Source organism: Moschus berezovskii, chromosome 10 (genome assembly GCF_049115385.1).
Source record: "Moschus berezovskii isolate FMDL1 chromosome 10, NW_MosBer_1.0, whole genome shotgun sequence".
Lineage (NCBI taxonomy): Eukaryota > Metazoa > Chordata > Mammalia > Artiodactyla > Moschidae > Moschus > Moschus berezovskii.
This window is the reverse complement of record NC_142469.1, coordinates 22,997,064-23,017,195: the sequence shown is the minus strand read 5'-3', so window position 1 is coordinate 23,017,195 and position 20,132 is coordinate 22,997,064. Positions and strand designations below refer to the sequence as shown.

The 20,132-nt window shown below is 35.0% G+C and overlaps 1 protein-coding gene across 5 annotated transcripts in view; it reads left to right on the top strand.

Moving 5' to 3' along the window:
• The window catches only part of PHIP (PHIP subunit of CUL4-Ring ligase complex), a 124,323-nt gene that overhangs the window by 78,976 nt on the left and 25,215 nt on the right, over positions 1–20,132 (top strand). For all 5 annotated transcript variants that reach the window (XM_055433706.2, XM_055433709.2, XM_055433708.2 and 2 more), the window contains exons 21-29: positions 1,073–1,213; positions 3,655–3,731; positions 6,405–6,636; positions 10,471–10,590; positions 11,819–11,926; positions 12,427–12,551; positions 12,680–12,762; positions 19,465–19,576; positions 19,760–19,821. In XM_055433706.2, coding sequence (XP_055289681.1) covers positions 1,073–1,213; positions 3,655–3,731; positions 6,405–6,636; positions 10,471–10,590; positions 11,819–11,926; positions 12,427–12,551; positions 12,680–12,762; positions 19,465–19,576; positions 19,760–19,821 — 1,060 coding nt within the window. The remainder of the gene's footprint in view (positions 1–1,072; positions 1,214–3,654; positions 3,732–6,404; positions 6,637–10,470; positions 10,591–11,818; positions 11,927–12,426; positions 12,552–12,679; positions 12,763–19,464; positions 19,577–19,759; positions 19,822–20,132) is intronic.

Genomic DNA, 20,132 nt, shown 5'->3' with positions numbered 1-20,132 from the left:
AGCAGTGGACAAGAAGGCAGCTAGAGCTGGCAAGGTCACAGTGTGTGCCCAGAAAGCTCAGAAGGCTAACTGAAGATCATTGCCAATACCTGGCACCGCAGTCTTCATCAGTGGTGGAAGAACTGTCTCAGGACTGTTTTGTCTCGATCAGTCATTTAGCAAAGACCAATTAATGATAGCAATAATAAGAAAACCTTGAAGGAGAGGAGAATGTTTTGTGGACCATCTCTTTTTCTCTGTGTGGCAATTTTAAATTACGTTTTTAAAGTAGTACTTTTTAATGGAAACAATTTGACCAGAAATTGTCACAGAATTTTGAGATCCTTATAAAACAATGAGACAAGAGAGGGGGGGAAAAAGTGAGGATATAAATAAGAGGTTCAAAACTATTTTCTGTTAGCACTTTGAAGATAATGTTCCTTTTTTATTTTACGATTTATTGAATGATGTATATATAAGTGACATCAATCTCTATTTTGGAGGTAATTTTTAGTATTTTCTGTTTATCTTTTATGTTCTTTAGTTGGGTTTCTTTTTCAGGTGTAAATTGTTGAGTTTGTTGAGTTTTTTCATGTCTATAACTGTGTTGGACTTTGATTTATTTTGATGATTCTTAGTTGTTTTCTCTGCTGCAGAAGACTTTTCCCACGTTTGCCTGCAGCAGGAGAGAGCGCGCCAGTTACCTTGGTATCCAAGCCTTGTAGTGACCAGTTAGCTTTGTGATCACTGTTTTGTTTCCTCGTTTGCCTCTGCCTATCACTTATGCCTCACAGTCTGAGATCCTCTTTCCTTTATCTGTTTTGTAGCTTTGATGTGGATACGAGAGAATTCACTATTAGACTTAGTCTGTTTTTATGAATCCTTAATCAAAAAAAGGTTTTTATAACCTATCAATCAGCAAGTGAATTTCAATCTATCATTAACCTGTGTTTTAGCTTAATGTTAAAATACTTGAGCTGGTATTATAGTCTACCTATGTGATAATCTTAAACATGAATGAGAAAAAAATGGAACTTTTTAAAAGCATTTTCTTCAAGCATACTGTAAATAAATTGAATTTACTTTTTTCCAGAATCATGCCCATGAACATTTCCTGGATCTTGGAGAATCCAAAAAGCAACAGGCAAATCAACACAATTACCGCACGAGATCTGCATTAGAAGAGACTCCTAGACCTTCAGAAGAGATAGAAAATGGCACAAGTTCTTCAGATGTGAGAGCTCAGCGCATTCATAAATTTCTGTTTTCATTTTTACTTGTTTTTTAAAATTTAACCTGTATTCTTTGCATCCATTGATATATTTGTAGGTGTTGCTCAAACATGGTATGTCTAGGTCTTAAAATGACAGTGATAGCTGAAGACCATAGTGTAGGTTCAAGGTTCATAACCTCACGTTCACAAAACAAGTGCATCTGAATTAATTACTCCCATTTTGAGGACTCTGAAGTTCAAAAATGTTTAGATTACACATTTACTTAACTATTAAATGGTAGAGTAGGGAATTAAACCCAGGTTCCTTTTACTCCAAACAAAACCAGGCTTTTTAATACCATAAAGCTGTAGTCTGTATAATACAACTGATGAATAGACAGTCAACAATTTTGGTTACTTTATAATCTCTGTACCAATTTATAGCTTTCTCAATGTAAATTTTAAAATACTCCTTATGTATAAGTATTTTCATAAATATCATTGTCCCCACAAAATTATATATTCTTTCAGCAAAGGCAGTCCATTTGCCTTTATAAATCAAGCTTACGTAGACGTACAGCTGTCTTTCTTCTCCTGTCACACTCTCCTTATTACCCTTCATTCACAGTTAAGTCAAAGACTGATCTGAAGTGTTGACAGCTATACATTTTTGAAGTCATGTTATGTTTTGCAATAGTAGGCATGTGTGGGGATTCTCCACATATTTTCTCTATGGACAGGGTTATATTAGCTCAAACTGAGAGTATTCTAACCATAACTTAAAAGTCTCTGCTGGCTTTAGGTACTAATATAGCCAGAACAAAATATGTTTAATCTGGCAAAAAGAAAACATACTCTTTATATAAACTTGACATTTAACAATTTAGATATACCACAAAACATAAAATATGTGTGTGCTAGTTGTTTGCATTATAAAGTGTTTCTTTATTTTTGAAAGATTTATTGTATTCTCTTAAATAAAAGTTTCTATAAAATTTTTAAAATACAAATCAACTAAAAATGTATTTCCAGGTACAACTGTTACATATGAAAATAACAAATTCTTTCATTTGTCTTCAAAACTAATTTGTTTATACCTTAAGTTTGTAGAGGAGAACAGTGAGAGCAGAGTATCACCTTTGGCACAATGAAACAAAATGAAACAATCTTGGATTTCTTGGTTCAAATATTTTGTAATTCTGTATAGTACCTTTTTGTATTTAGAATATAGAAGTATGTTTCTGTTCTCCCTCTTTAAAGAAGTAATATACTAAAGATGGGAATAATCAGATAATTTGTTTAGTTTCTTTTCAGTTATAGTGAGCAGAGATTGTTTGCTAAATAAAATTTGCTATTAGATTTTGATCTTTACATATTTGCTTGATTTTCAAAGCTCTGTGAAAGTTATGCAATTACATTCTTCATTTTTAAGACATGATAATGGGAAAATTTTTCTCCCCAAAATGTAATATTTGATTAGTTAAAAGAATACGTTTCATTATCCTCATGAAAAATTATCTGAATACGCCCAGCAATTAATAACACTGAACCGTTCTTGTTAGGGTGGATTTAAGCTTTGAAGTAAAATGACCTGAGTTCAAAATAGCCGTTGTTACTTATTAATTGTGCTGCCTTGGATAAATTTCTTAGCCAGTTGAAGTTTTAGTTTCTTTTATTTAAAAACTATTTCCCTAGAATCAGTATTATACTTGCTGGTTAATAGAGAACCAAAGATTTCAATATGTTAAAATAATGAGATAATTTTTTTAAATGGTAGGATAGTGTGAATAGAATAAAATAATGAAATATATTTCAGAAATCCCTTATAACTGGGGAAAGAAATCTGTTTCCTCTCACCAGTCACTGTTTTGTCTAGATCAAATGGGATGATATATACAGAGTGCTTAGAACAGTTTCTGACCTATAGTAAAATCTTAATTAGTACTATTTTTATTGAAGCAAGATTTTGTGACCACAAAACAATTTTTATAAAGAAAATGGCTTCACAGGTAGTAGCGTGTGTTGACCAGTGAATATTTGCTAAAGAGAAACACAGTGTTTGGGTAGTTATTAATCTTCCTTATTATGTGTGTAAAGTAATACCTGAATTGGAATTTTCTCTTTTATATGATAAAGCTATTTTAATAGTAATTATAATAAAACCTAAAAGTTCCTAAATTTAAGGTTGGTATTACCCAATCTAGAAGTTGTGTTTTGAGGCTTTAAAAAGTTGATCCATCCAAGAGATTGCTCTGAATCCATTATTAATAAGTATTTGTCTTTGTATATTTTTGTATAAAAACAGGAGACTTGTATTTTACAACCAGTTTAAATCCAATTTTAATAAGATATCCTAATATGATTCATACTACTAGCTATCACTGATATTTTCTATAACTATGATCATATAGAATGTTATTCTGTAAAACTACACAATAAAATATATATTCACTATCTCTTAGGAAGGTGAAGTTGTTGCTGTCAGTGGTGGAACGTCTGAAGAAGAAGAGAGAGCTTGGCACAGTGATGGCAGCTCTAGGTAATGTAATGAATTTTTTTTCCCCTCAAGTAATATAAATTCTTTAGAAAGGTAGATTCTTGTCTACCAGAAACATAGTTCAGAGTCCCTTTGGGTTTAAAATTGTAACTGGATCTACAAAATGATGCTTTTAACTTTTTTCCTCAGTTGATATTTTATCTTCTGAATGCTGTTACTATTTGTAATACTGAACCACAACCTAGTTTCATTACTGGTTTTGAGAAATACTTAAGCATTAAATTATGAAAGTAATGAGATTTTGTCGAATTAATTATCTTTTATAGTGGAATTTGTTAAACGCTAGTAGTATTTTCTTCTGGCAGTGAGAATAAGCTTTCCCTTTTTCCTTTTTTTCCCCACCCCATTTGATCATGTAAGCAAGGATTCCTTTAGCCCCATTAACTAGTGATTCATATTGTTACAGAGCTTAATGGCCTTGTCTGACATTGTGAGGTCTTAGGAGCAAGGAATAGAGCCTTTGGGAATGGTAATTATGTTTAGCCCTAGATACTTATTCCTTGACAGCATTAGTTCTTAAAATTCCAAAGAAACCAGGAGTCTATGTGTAAAAATTCTTCACCTCTTATGACGGACATTCCTGTTTCCACAGTAGTTGCTCCCAGTAATGATATGCAAGTGTTCATCATTATGTCTGGTAGTTTCCTATATTTAAAACAAGACAGCAGAAGAAAAACTCACTTTCTTTTGGTTTAGGAGTGGAAATAGAGTATAGTTATACCAAAATACCTCAGGTTTTACGCCAGACCACCAAAATGTATATTGCAGTAAAGCAAGTCACATGAATTTTTGTTTCCTAGTGCATATAAAAATTATATTTTCACTGTACAATGAGGTGTGCAGTAGCATTATCTCTAAAAAAAAATTCAACATTTTAAAACATCATTAATTTAAAAATAATGCTGTTGGGAAAGTGGCACCAATAGACTTGCTTTTGACGCAAGGTTGCCACAAACGTTGAATTTGTAAAGAAGAAAAACCACAGTAACTGTGAAGCACAATAAAACAAGTTATGCTTGTGTCTCAGACCATGCAACAGCATAGAGGTTCTTGTTTTGAAAAGTGTTCACTTCAGCGGTTGGAGAAACTATTGTAAACAACATGGGCCTCTGGGATTTGTAGTTCTGTGCTGGCAGCAGCAGATTTTTGGTCAGAGCTGAGTGTTCTATTAAATAGCAACAGTGAACAGTTTGGCAAGTGCTGTTTACAGTGATCATGACTGAGGTCAGTGTAAATAAATGCTCGTAAGTTCAGTGTGGCCAATTGGATAGCTGTTTGCCCTGCAGGTATATTCCCAAATGTCCGGAATAGTTTCTGAAAATGTTTTTTATGTAACTTTAAAATTTTAAGTTTTAAGATGAAGTCATGAAAATCATACTAGAAAACACCTTAATTGTTTGACTTTTATCTGCAGAGATTATTCTTAGGGAGATAACAGGTAAATTGCCCATAAAGACACTTGGGCAAGAGGAACGAGGTGGTAGAATAAAACTCCAGAAAAATAAAACTTCAGCCTTGTCAGCGATATTTTTAGAGAAGTGAGGATATACATCAGTAAGTCTAGGCAACCTGATAATTGATTTTAACATAGTACAATTTAGATTCCATTAAGGCAATTATATTTATAAAACTAAAAAGTCAGGTAATTAAATATTTTCCTGTTCCAAAATTAAAACAGAAGACAACTTAATTGGATTCTTTATTTTGCAGCATCAGTTTGGTAAAGCTTAGTTCTGTTGGAATTTTCAGTGAGATACAACCAATGGCAAACATAATTGATAGTGATACATAATATACTAAGGCCTGCATTTTTCTGAATCTTACTATGCTTTGAAGCATAATATACACCTCGAGTGTATGTAGATGCTTAGTAAAGTTCGCAGGCACGATCTTCCCACTGGATAGAATACTTCTGACCCTGCCAGGTCGATATCTAGCTACCGTGACGCCACCAGTGCTCTACCATGGGAGTTCGCATGTCAGGAGTGCCCACCTACCCCCAAAAGGGGAATCCCTATGCTTCTTCCTCAATGTTGATGCCTCCTACGCTATCTAGAGCTCTCTTTCTGTTGTTACGAGAATTGAGGAAGGTGACCATCTCTCTGCTCCTTACCTTTGTGACCCCACAATATTTTGAACACATGTAGCACTCAAATCTATATTTTTCTTAAAATTATAAATGGTATTTAAATTCATTGTTTAATTAGTACTTTAATTAGGCCTCATTTATCCTAAAAAATTATGGAGATATTTAAGTAAGGTAAGCCTGCAGACTTCTAAGAAACTATTTAGAAGATGAGTTGAAAGTTAGGAAGTATTTTTAGTTCATTTAGTATGTACTATTCTGTCTTTGTCTCTTAGTCACTCAGTCATGCCCGACTCTTTGCAACCCATGGACTGTAGTTCGCCAGACTCCTCTGTCCGTGGAGTTCTCCAGGCAAGAATACTGGAGTGGGTTGCCATTTCCTCCTCCAGGGGGTCTTCCCAACCCAGGGATCGAACCCAGGTCTCTTGCATTGCAGGCATATTCTTTACCATCTGAGCCACCAGGGAAGCCCATTACTTTGTATTATGATCATTCTTTACATGTGCATATAGCAAAGTCTTAACATATATCTTCTTCTGTGTATTTTTTAAATCTCTCTTTCCTTTTAGTGACTACTCCAGCGATTATTCTGACTGGACAGCAGATGCCGGAATTAATCTGCAACCACCAAAGAAAATTCCTAAGCATAAAACCAAGAAAGCAGAAAGCAGTTCAGATGAAGAAGAAGAATCTGAAAAACAGAAGCAAAAACAGATTAAAAAGGAAAGGAAAAAAATAAATGAAGAAAAGGATGGACCTGTATCACCAAAGAAAAAGAAGCCCAAAGAAAGAAAACAAAAGGTTGAGTTATATACTTACATATATATTATATATATAATTATACACAGATATTATACATATTATATATATATATATATATATACATGTTTTCTGTGAAAACGAACTACACATTTTAAAAGTGCAGTGGATAAACGTAAACATTGTTCAGGTATATGAGTTAAAAAATGTGGAGTTACACAGTAGTAAAATAAAGTGTATAGAGATCTGTTTAGTTTTCCTCAATTTTTAAAATGTTTAACGTGTGAGTATTTACTTGTAAAATTGTCTATTGTTATATATTGAGCACTTGATCTTATGAGCAGTTTTCTTGAGACTCCAGTAGAATTTGTTTATTTATGTAAAATAATGCTACAAAACATATTTTATTAGCCTTTAATTGCCTTTGTCTTTCAATCATCCTTTCAGACGATCTGCTGAAAATACTACTGTGGTAACAAGACGTCATTAATTTGCAGAGCTTGTGAGCCATCACTAGTCCTTAGGGCAGTAGTATTGGTTTGATAACTTCATCTTTAGTCTGTGGATAATTTGAGACAGATAAAAGAAAAGGGATAAACGTTATGGGAATAAGATCTGTTAGTTCTTATGGAGTCAGAATATTTTAAAAACAGAAACTGTTTAACTTTTGCTCTAAAGGAAATGAAATACAAGGGACATATTGTCTATTCCCCAAAAGACTGTAAGTTGGAAGCGCATTTGGTGAAACAAATGGAAGGTTTATTTAAAAACTGCTGCCATTTTTAGAATTAAATGGAAGATATTATCTATAGAATTAAATACTAGGGAGACTATAGGATGTTTATCTTTAGAGAGCTTTGAAAAATTTCAAGACTACATCTGTCTTGTTTATTTTATCTGCATCAATTGAGCTTTTGTTTGTTTCAGCTATATAATTATGGATTATGGATTACTTTAATTTGGATTCCGCAGCCTCCTTTGTCACCTCCTTTGCTTTTGTCTGGGGAATACTTACCCAAGAGAATGCCACACATTAGCCATAGTATTCGTCTTCTTCCTTGTCTGTGATGGTAAATGTAGGCTGACCCATTATTTTACATGATAGACAGATAAAGCTGATTTAGCCATGTATCTTTCAAATGAGGTAAACACTTTTTTTTTTTTCATCTCAAGACAGTTTTGGAAACTTTGGAGGTTTGCAGTGTTATGTCCCATAATTCTTTTGTCCTAAGAATGCAGTTTACTTTACCTGGTCTCCTTTTATTTGATGATTATCCATAAACGAATACCTCAGGCTCCTTCTTACATGCCACATTTGGATCCATTGTTACTATTTGGCATGTTTTAATTTCACTCTTTTGCTTAAAGTATTACCGCAAGGTCTGTTTGCCACTAATTTGTTTGGTACATGTTTTAAATAGTTTAAGGTTAGGATATTACAGGTTACTCCCTGTAATTTGGATTTTGTTTACATGGTTTGTTTTCAGCCTATCACTGAATCTGACAGTAGATAGAATTGCTCTTACTCCATAGTCATCTTATCTTAGGTAAACAGTAATATTTCCTTTCTTCTGCATAGAGTTGTAAAGCTGAAAAATAACAGACATCATTAGTTGATGTTTATTGCATCTATGAAAAAGTAGAATATCTTCCATATAGTTAATTGAATCAGTTAAAAAAAAAAAACCTTGTTAGGTACATGCTTATTAAAATAAAATTCTCCTGATGTACAGTACAGTTATCCCATATAGTATCTGACATATATCCCTTATGTTAAGAGCTCTAGAAATCAGAGCAGTGAATTTTCATCTAGTGCTTGCAATACAGTTAATAAAAAGAAGTGTAAGACATAGTACATACTCCAAAAACAATGTGTGATCACCGTTGCTTGAATCCCCTCCCCGCAAAATAGGAGAAATATCACATGATATAATACATTTAATTGGCAGAGTAATTTTATAGATAATAACTCAGAAACCAAAGGGAGACATCTCAGAGTTTGAGATAAACCTTCCAGAAGAAATCAGATTTTAGGTAGGCCTAGAATAATTGCCCGGAGAAGGCAATGGCAAGCCACTCCAGTACTCTTGCCTAGAAAGTCCCATGGATGGAGGAGCCTGGTAGGCTGCAGTCCATGGGGTCGCTAAGGGTCGGACACGACTGAGCGACTTCACTTTCACTTTTCACTTTCACACATTGGAGAAGGAAATGGCAACCCACTCCAGTGTTCTTGCCTGGAGAATCCCAGGGATGGGGGAGCCTGGTGGGCTTCTGTCTATGGGGTCACACAGTCGGACACGACTGAAGTGACTTAGCAGCAGCAGCAGCAGCAGAATAATTGCCAGTGATAGAAAGAAAATAGATTAAAATACCTTTATTTCGAAAACTAAATCTCAGTTCATGAGGCTGGAAATTTAGAGAACTATCGATGTGTTTTATCCCATAAATGATTATTAATACTGACAGAAATCTGACCAATTCTTGGATCCCCAAGAATTGAGTAAGATTTATTATCATAATGATTCTTGGCTATGCCATAGTCTTACAGTTATAAATATGATTACTTCTATTTAATATCCAGTTTACCTGGCTTCATGTAAGAGCTGTTAGCTGTCCCACTCTGGGAAGAAGTACTTGAGTAGTGTAACTAGTAGTTTATATTGAGGCTGGAGTTAGTGATTTTTAGCCTTTTCCTGCCTTTTTTTTCATTTTACATAGGTCAAAGGAAGCCTTTTTCAAATATTTTAACTGAATACCTCACTGTATATAAGACTGATACAATCTGTGGAGCTCAGTACATGGGATGGATTCATCTCATGTATAGTAAATGCCAGAGTCCTTTATCCATCCGTTCTTCTCCACAGAGTGCTCCTAATGTGTTTTAACAGAAATACAAAGGTGGTTAATAGGAAGAAGAGCTCATAGGAAAATGAATACTGAGTAACAGCTAAAGGAACCTGCTGCAAGTAGTACTCTGATATCCCATTATGACCATGTTTCTTTTTATGAACTTTGATTAACTCACGGTGATAACTACCTTATAACTACCCCCTTTTTTTTTTAGCAAACAAAAGAGAATAAAAATTTAGAAGTCTTAGTTTACAAACACTGAACCAAAACATTTTTAACCAGTGGCATGATGTTTCTCTACTTATATATGTTAGGTTTCAGCTCTTAGAAAATCCGTTTTTCCAAAGTCTAAGGTAACAGTTTGCAGCCTATCATGGCCACTTGCAGGTGACCAGAAATTTTAAACTTTTCTTAAAGGCCTATTCAGAAAGTTAAGAAGAGACCTGGCTTGAGAGCATTCTGTTCGAAAAAAAAAATTCTTTTTAGAAGCTTATATATGAAATGGCTACTTTCACAGGGCTAGGGAATATTCTCGGGCTATATGCAAGTATAATGTCCAGCCCATAAAAGTTAGCCTTCTGTATCCTGGCACTGCTCAGCCCATATAAGAATATCTTTCTTCTTAGAAACATGCTATGACTAGGGTTTTTTTTTAAAGAAAAACCTTGAATATGTATTGGTTTGTTACATGGTATGTTTATGAAACTGAGAGAATGTTTAGAGGAAAGGCAACTACACAGAGCCTCTGTTTTGTTGTTAATGGGAATATCTCATCACCTATTTTTGTTTTGAATATTGACTGGAGCTTTGGTTGATGTAGTACTTTTATATGGAGTGAGTTGGTGAGATTGAATGTGACTATTTTGCCACTACGGCCATCTTCCCAGAATAAGGTTTTTTAATACTTAAAGAGCATACATTTTTGTACAAAGATCCCTTTCCCCTTTTGTGTTTTTAACTACGTGGGCAGACTGATAGATGAATGCTTTCATGATAATATTATTTGACATTGTTTTACACTGTTAGAGATTGGCTGTGGGAGAACTAACGGAAAATGGTTTGACGCTGGAAGAATGGTTACCTTCAACATGGATTACAGACACTCTTCCCCGAAGATGTCCATTTGTGCCACAGATGGGTGATGAGGTATTTTTTTAACTCCTAAAAGAATCCTTTGTTTCATTCAAATAACTTTAAATACTTTTTATAGCTCTTGAAACAAAATTCTAGAGGATTGTAGCAGTTTTATGAAGTATCTCAGTTTACGTTTTGTAGCTCTGTATGGGTAAAAAGGAAAATTAGAGGAAAGTTTTAATGGTAATGTTTTTTAAATGGCTGCTATAAAAATTGCAATAGCAAATTAAATATTGTAAGAGAATTGAGGTTTATTGGCATTTTAGTGTGTATTTTTTAATAAGAGCATGTTGTGGCCAGTTTTCTTTTTCCTAAAATAAAATATATGGTAAAGGGAAAGCAAAATTCAGCATTTGTTTTATTTTTAATTGAAGGGTAATTATGCATTTTATTTTTATTTTTTATTTCATAAAAGTATTTTATCAATGTTTAAATAACTGTAATGTTCATAATATATTCCTTAGATCTTTAAAAAATATTATCTTCCAATTATTTAAGTTTTTAAGAAAATATGATTAGTCATCATTTTGGACTGTGTTTTTGTGAATTTGAAATGAAAGTATAAGATACTAGACCAAACTTTTTCACTCAGGAGTACATGTCTCCTTGTTTTTTGTGTTAATGTTAAGAGGCAGGGTTATCTGGTATTCAGTAGGTTCACAGTAAAAAGTTAGGATAAACTTGGATAGCATTTTTTAACAATCTCAGCTGTTTTAGTTGTGGGAAGAACACTTGGTAACAGAGAGCTATATTCACATACTAGTTCTAGTGGTAGTCAGGAGTCACTTAAATTTGACCTCCATAAATGAGAATAAATATATGTCTTGCTCTCTTCATAAGGATAGAATATATATGAAAATATATTTGAAAATAGATTTTTCATTTTAAAGTTCCCTGCCTTTGTATAAACTGCTTGCTATAAAAGTAGGTAAACAATAAACTAAACATGACCCTAAGTTACAACATACTTTATTAATACAACATAAAATAAAGTAGTGAGACCAAAAAGCCAAAAAATAACTGCATATCCTTAACCTTTTAATGTTATTTAGAACACTTTGGTTATTATTAAGTGACAGTAGGACAGCTCAAGGAAAAGGAGGAAGGATTAAATCAAAATATTAGCATTTCTTTGCGTTTACAGGACATTAAATTCTCTACAGTTTTAGCTGATACTGTGTATCTTGGGTTAAAGGAAATACAGGCAAGTTTTAAAATTGTGACATTATTTACTTTTTAGGTTTATTATTTCCGACAAGGACATGAAGCATATGTTGAGATGGCCCGGAAAAATAAAATTTATAGTATAAATCCCAAAAAACAACCTTGGCATAAAATGGAACTGCGGGTATGGTGTTTATAATTTAAAGCCCCAAAAGATGTGATTATAGAGAAAATTGTATCGAATGTTACTGTTTTCACTATAAGAAACTGTATCATGAAGATAGCTTTTTCTTTTAATTGAAACAATTCATAAGCATAATTTGAATTATATATATTCTAATATTCTAATAATAATTTACAAGTTGGGACTAAAATATAATTATGGTGAGAATTGGACATTAGCATATTAAGGCAAACTTCATCTTTGTAAATTTGAAAGTATTTCTAGATTTATCAGCAATAGAACAAAATTATTTCTCAGTCTTTGGAACTGTATTAGAAAATTCTTATTTCAATAAGATTTTATTCCTTTTTTTAAATTGATACATAGTTTGCATACCATCAAAGTGCATCAACCTTAAGTATACAGCTCAGTGGGTTTTTATACATACATACAAAATAGTCACCTAGTGTTTAACAGTTTATTTCATGAAAATGGTTTCTTATTTTCTGTGTCTTCTTCAGGAACAAGAACTGATGAAAATAGTTGGCATAAAGTATGAAGTGGGATTGCCTACCCTTTGCTGCCTTAAACTTGCTTTTCTAGATCCTGATACTGGTAAACTGACTGGTGGATCATTTACAATGAAGTAAGGACTGTTGAAAGAGGCAGTAGTTTCTTAGTACTGTAGATTGTTTTTCAAGATTTGGGTACATTTGAATGTATTTTAGGTATCTGTAGCTATGTGACCTGATCAATTTGTTTCTGTTTTAATAGGTACCATGATATGCCTGATGTTATAGATTTCCTGGTCTTGAGACAACAATTTGACGATGCAAAATATAGGCGGTGGAATATAGGTGCGTTATTTATTTGGAGGTTGTAATGCTTGTTTTATCTAATAAGTGATTTATATTTTTCATAATTTAGATAATCAGATAAATATTATCAGTTGTGGCAATGTCAGTAGGAAAGTAAGATACTGTATCAGGAATTTGGGGTATTTTTTTGTTTGCTTGTCTGTTTTAAAGAATGGTAATACTTTTAAACTAGGTGATGCTGAAATCTGAACATTTTTTCTCATATTTCATAACTCATTGTATAAGATTGTTTATAGCTATTCCTTTTGTTAGTTCATGTACTGAAATAAATTTTTATCCAAAAGAATTAATGGCAGAATTCGAACTTGAAACAGAAAGAAATCTTCCTTTGAAAATGTTAAATTGGACTGGGACTAAAACTAAACTGACGTTTTTCTTTTATTGGGTACCTCTGTTAAAACTAATATTGTAACCAAGACTCAAAAAAAACTTTAAAAAACCTTAAAAGTCTCCAGGCATTTAAGGTACTTTAATTTATGTACAGATGGTTATGCTATTTACTAGAGTATTTAAGATTTTCTAAAAGGACCACTCTGGAGTAGCGTATGGTGCATACATGCTATATTTTGCTTTGAGAAAGCACCTCAATTGATAGAGCATTTCATTCCTTCTCCAGTACCGTTGGAAGGGATTAGTGTGGTGACTTGTTTATTGTTTGGTCTTGGTAAATACATAGATTTACATGTGTGCTATAGTGAAAGTCACTCAGTTGTGTCTGACTCTTTGCGACTCTATGGACTGTGCAGTCCTTGGAATTCTCCAGTCCAGAATACTGGAGTGGGGAGCCTTGCCCTTCTCCAGGGGATCTTCCCAACCCAGTGATCAACCCAGGTTTCCTGCATTGCAGTCGGATTCTTTAGCAGCTGAGCCACAAGGGAAGCCCAAGAATACTCGAGTGGGTATACATGTGTGCTATAAAAAGAAAAATTATGGAAATGCAGTCATTAAAAATAGGGACATGGAAGCTGTAGAAAACAATTTGCATCCCATGTACCTTTTCTCTGAAAGCTTTGAAAGATGTGTTCCATCAAATTTTGTTACTCAGTCGCTCAGTTGTGTCTGACTCTTTGCAACCCCATGGACTGCAGCATGCCAGGTTTCCCTGTCCTCTACCATCTCCTGGAGCTTGCTTAACTCATGCCCATTGAATTGGTGATGCCATCCAACCATCTCATCCTTGTTGTCCCCTTTCTCCTGAATTCAGTCTTTCCCCACATCAGGGTCTTTTCCAGTGAGTCAACTCTTTGTATCAGGTGGCCAAGATATTGGAGCCTCGGCCTCAGTACCAGTCCTTCCAATGAATATTCAGTGTTTATTTCCTTTAGAATTGACTGGTTTGATCTCCTTATAGTCCAAGGGACTCTCAAGAGTCTTCTCCAACATCACAGTTCAAAAGCATAAATTTTTTGGCGCTCAGCCTTCTTTATGGTCCAACTCTCACATCCATACATGACTACTCGAAGAACCATATCTTTGACTAGACGAACTTTTGTTGGTAAAGTAATGTCTCTGCTTTTTAATACACTGTCTAGGTTTGTCATAGCTTTTCTTCCAAGGAGCACGCATCTTAAATTTCATGGCTGCAGTCACCATCCGCAGAGGTTTTGTTTGGAACCCAAGAAAATAAAGTCTCATTGTTTCCCCATCTATTTGCCACAAAGTGATAGGACCTGTTGACATGATCTTAGTTTTTGAATGTTGAGTTTTAAGCCAGCTTTTTCACTTTCCTCTTTCACCTTCATCAAGAGGCTCTTTAGTTCCTCTTCACTTTCTGCCATAAGGGTGGTGTCATCTGCATATCTGAGGTTATTGATGTTTCTCCCTGCAGTCTTGATTCCAGCTTGTGCTTCTTCCAGCCCAGCATTCCTCATGATGTACTCTGCATATAAGTTAAATAAGCAAGGTGACAATATATAGCCTTGACCTACTCCTTTCCCAATTTTGAACGAGTCCATTGCCATGTTTGGTTTTTCTATCAAATAAGGACATAATAAAGACTAGGAATCTCAATAAGAGACAGGAAATTCAGGACAGGAAAGCACCAAAAGTCAGCAGAAGTCTCAGAATACTATCTGTCTGGCAAGGCTGTAAAACAGTCCAGAAGGCACTGTCCTCTTAGAGTGAAATCTTCAGGCGAAAAAGTAAAACCAATAAATTGTCTAATATGTTTGAATTTGACTTTATTGTCATTATTTTGGGAAATTATCTATTGAAGACTGTTTTATAGTTTGAGCTGTTAGAGATTGTAGGGAAACGTATTCATAAAATTCAGAGAAAATGAAGTGATTATGCAGATTTTTGCAAGAAAGGAATTGTGTGCTCTTTGACTCATTAGTGAACAATATTTATACAGTATAGTCATGATAGAGGACAACTGAAAATGGATTAAACAAAATGCACATACCCTTTATATACAGTTATATGGAGAGAGGCCAGTACTTAATGTCTGAACTTGATGAGTAAAGAAATAGCTGTATACTCATTTAGAAAACCGTAAGTAAATTCAAGAAGAAAGAGTTAAAAGTTCTTGGTTTTGGATATAAGCCTTTAGTACATGTGATTTTTAAAATTATTTACATGTGTTGATAAGATTAATTTCATTTCTTTTTAAAATTTATTTTTGGCTGTGGTGCATCTTCGTTGCTGCATGGGCGTTTCTCTAGTTGTGGAGAGCGGGCTTACTCTCTAGTTGCGATACACAGGCTTCTCATTGCAGTGGCTTCTCTCACTGCAGAGCACAGGCTTTGTCGTGTGCGCTCAGTAGTTTCAGCTCCCGGGCTCTGAAGCACATGCTCAATAGCTGTGATGCTCAGATGGGCTTAGTTACTTTGCGCCATATGGGATCTTCCTGGATTAGGAATTGAACCCCCGTCTCCTGCATTGGCAGGCGGATTCTTTACTACTGATCCACCTGGGAAGCTTTCTTATCTCTGATTTTTAAAGACATACATCTGCCAATAAGTTGGCAGAACAAATATTACCAGTTAGAATCCAGGAATATTCCAGAAATGTACTGACAACATAAGTTAGGAAATAATGGCAAACATTGGCCATATTGAAATATTTCAAATGAATGTACCTCAGAATGTTCTCATTTGGATCTTATAATTTTAAATGTATAAATTACTGTTACTATTTCTTCTAAAGTTGGTCCTAGTTAATCTTCTATTTCTGAAGTTGTTTTTACCAAATGCCATTTAAAATTACATCAGTAATAATTACTTCGGCCAGTCCTCAGATACACTTAAGGCTTACTCTGGTAGACTCTATTCCTTGCCTAATTTTATTGTCATCATCCTACAGTATCATTCATTGTGGTTCGGCACATGTTATCCAGTTCTTCTTTAGCGTAATGTCATCAGTCTCAGTAAGATCATAAGAAATAGCTTTATGAAACTTATTACCATGTTTACTTTTAGGTGTTGGTGATGTCAGTAATGCTGTTTCTTAAATTATGTAGTATCTTCTCACTAAGTATGGCGTCACTAATATGCATCTCAGGAGCAATTAGAGACTCTATAGTTATAGCTCATGTTTCCCTGTTAATATTTGCTGTTTGAATGCCTGAATTTGAACCTAAATTTGATCTCAGTGCATGCTCACCCAGAATATGTATATACACAAACATATATATAACTCAGCAACATGCAGTTGTGTTCTATTAACTTAGCCTGGTTCCAGCTTTCGGTTTTTGTCATTAAATTTATTTTTTTCAAAGTGTTCTATGCCCTACAGATGGCCCTCCATAACCACAGATTCAACCAACCTTGTAGCAAAAATATTCTGGAGAAAAAAATTTGCAAAAAGTGAATTTGAACTTGCCTTAAGCTGGCAAACTATTTACATAGTATTTACAGCTATTTTGATAGCACTTCAGTTCAGTTGCTCAGTCGTGTCCGACTCTCCGCGACCCCATGAATCACAGCACGCCAGGCCTCCCTGTCCATCACCAACTCCCAGAGTTCACTCAAACTCATGTCCACAGAGTCGGTGATGCCATCCAGCCATCTCATTCTCTGTCGTCCCCTTCTGCTTTCGCCCCTAACCTTTCCCAGCATCAGAGTCTTTTCCAGTGAGTCAACTCGTCGCATGAGGTGGCCAAAGTATTGCAGTTTCAGCTTTAGCATCAGTCCTTCCAATGAACACCCAGGATTGATCTCCTTCAGAATGGACTGGTTAGATCTCCTTGCGGTACAAGGGACTCTCAAGAGTCTTCTCCAACACCACAGTTCAAAAGCATCAATTCTTCGGCAGTCAGCTTTCTTGACAGTCCAACTCTCACATCCATACATGACCACGGGAAAAACCATAGCCTTGACTAGACGGACCTTGGTTGGCAAAGTAATGTCTCTGCTTTTCAATATACTATCAAGGTTGGTCATAACTTTCCTTCCAAGTAGTAAGCGTCTTTTAATTTCATGGCTGCAATCGGCATTTGCAGTGATTTTGGAGCCCCCAAAAATAAAATCTGACACTGTTTCCACTCTTTTTCCATTTCCCATGAAGTGATGGGACCAGATGCCATGGTCTTTGTTTTCTGAATGTTGAGCTTCAAGCCAACCTTTTCACTCTCCTCTTTCACTTTCATCAAGAGGCTTTTGAGTTCCTCTTCACTTTCTGCCATAAGGGTAGTGTCATCTGCATATCTGAGGTTATTGATATTTCTCCCAGCAATCTTGATTCCAGCTTATGCTTCTTTCAGCCCAGCGTTCCTCATGATGTACTCTGCATATAAGTTAAATAAGCAAGGTGACAATATACAGCCTTGACATACTCCTTTTCCTATTTGGAACCAGCCTGTTGTTCCATGTCCAGTTCTAACTGTTGCTTCCTGACCTGCATATAGGTTTCTCAAGAGGCAAGTCAGGTGGTCTGGTATTCCCATCTCTTTCAGAATGTTCCACAGTTTATTGTGATCCACACAGTCAAAGGCTTTGGCATAGTCAGTGAAGCAGAAATAGATGTTTTTCTGGAACTCTCTTGCTTTCTCCATGATCCAGCGGATGTTGGCCATTTGATCTCTGGTGCCTCTGCCTTTTCTAAAACCTGCTTGAACATCTGAAAGTTCACGATTCACATATTGCTGAAGCCTGGCTTGGAGAATTTTGAGCATGACTTTACTGGTGTGTGAGATGAGTGTAATTGTGCGGTAGTTTGAGCATTCTTTGCCATTGCCTTTCTTTGGGATTGGAATGAAGACTGACCTTTTCCAGTCCTGTGGCCACTGCTGAGTTTTCCAAATTTGCTGGCATATTGAGTGCAGCACTTTCACAGCATCATCTTTCAGGATTTGAAATAGCTCAACTGGAATTCCATCACCTCCACTAGCTTTGTTCGTAGTGATACTTTCTAAGGCCTACTGGACTTCACATTCCAAGATGTCTGGCCCTAGGTCAGTGATCACGTTATCGTGACTATCTTGGTCGTGAAGATCTTTTTTGTACAGTTCTGTGTATTCTTGCCACCTCTTCTTAATAGCTTCTGCTTCTGTTAGGTCCATACCATTTCTGTCCTTTATCGAGCCCATCTTTGCATGAAATGTTCCCTTGGAATCTCTAATTTTCTTGAAGAGATCTCTTGTTTTTCCTATTCTGTTGTTTTCTCTATTTCTTTGCATTGATCGCTGAGGAAGGCTTTCTTATCTCTCCTTGCTATTCTTTGGAACTCTGCATTCAGATGCTTATATCTTTCCTTTTCTCCATTGCTTTTGTCTTCTCTTCTTTTCACAGTTATTTGTAAGGCCTCCTCAGACAGCCATTTTGCTTTTTTGCATTTCTTTTCCATGGTTCATAGCACTTACATTGTATTAACTATTATAAATAATCTAGAGATGATTTAAAGTATGCGGGAAGGTATACATAGTTATATGCACATACACATGATTTTATGTATGGAAGTTGAGTATCCACAGATTTTGGTATCTGAAGTGTCCTCCAGCCAGTCAGTCCGCCACAGATATTGAAGGACGACTACATGTCTTTGTACGTTGTTAAATCCTTTTTGGTAAAATGCGAATATAAACACTTTTTAAAGTGGGTTTGAAAATGAAACTGATTCAGATAAGATTAATTTGTTTAAAGTGACATGGATAAGTTATTTGAATTCAAATCTTTCAGACTTAACCAGGAGAAAAATCACTTTAGTACTATGAGAGCTAAGAAAGGGGACAGCGTGGCAAAAAATCAGGGAGTAGTTAACAGTTTTCATATGACATGGAGGGAAGGTGAGATAGCTTAGGGTCTTTGAGGAAAGCAGTTTTCAGTAATATGACAGTAGCTGAATAAAGTTGGCTAAGGAAAAGGTTATAAAGAGTGCTGTCTGTTTGACAAAGGTTAGTTTTTGTTTTGGTTTTTCTTTCTGTAGGAAGGAAAAGTGAGTATAAAGTGGTAGAAGGGTAAAAATGTTTAATATAAAAGTGAATTTCTTCTTACCATAGTGAAAGGTAAAAAATGGCCTGAAAGGTGATAAGTCACACTTCAGGTGTGCTTATTAAATAACTTTTCCTCTCAGTATTGCTGATTTTATTTATTTACAAATTTATTTTGGAGTGTGTAGGTCATTTTTCATAGGTCTTTTAATAATAATACAGGCTTTTTAGTATCTTAAAGGGATACTTTGGGAAAGAGGAGCCGCAGCAGCGTTTCATTTAAGAGTAATGAGATGGCTTTTATTATTGTCCAGGTGACCGTTTCAGATCAGTCATAGATGATGCCTGGTGGTTTGGAACAATCGAGAGCCAGGAACCACTTCAGCCTGAGTACCCTGATAGTTTGTTCCAGTGTTACAATGTTTGGTAAGGAAGTATTGTGTTTTGGTTCAGCCTGACTTGCTTTGCATGTTTTCCCCATCTGTTAAAATGGTAAAGATGATACTCCTTTTAAACACTGAAATAGTTACTTTATTTTTCAGTGTGATTTTATTAAAATTGCAATGCAGTGTTTAGATTTTTTAATATAAAGGTTTTCCTTTCTTTAAGCTGGGACAATGGAGATACAGAAAAGATGAGTCCTTGGGATATGGAGCTTATACCTAACAATGGTAAGTGTAAAGTTTTTTGTGTCTGTTAACGGCATTCATTTCTTAAATAAAAATCTGATTTGATAACTTGTAGGTACAAAGAGTTCTTGATGAAGAACAAGTAGAAAATATTCATTGCACATGCATTTTTGTTGACCCTGGAGGTAGGGGAGGCATAATAGTGACTAGACTAAACATAATCCTTGTCCGCTTGGAATTTGTAGTTTTAAGAGGGAAGGTTGAAGATAATTACAGCAAAATAAACTGATTTGCTTGTTACTATTCACTGTAGAAGATGAGCACTTGGGAGCAAAGATATTTTTACAACTCTA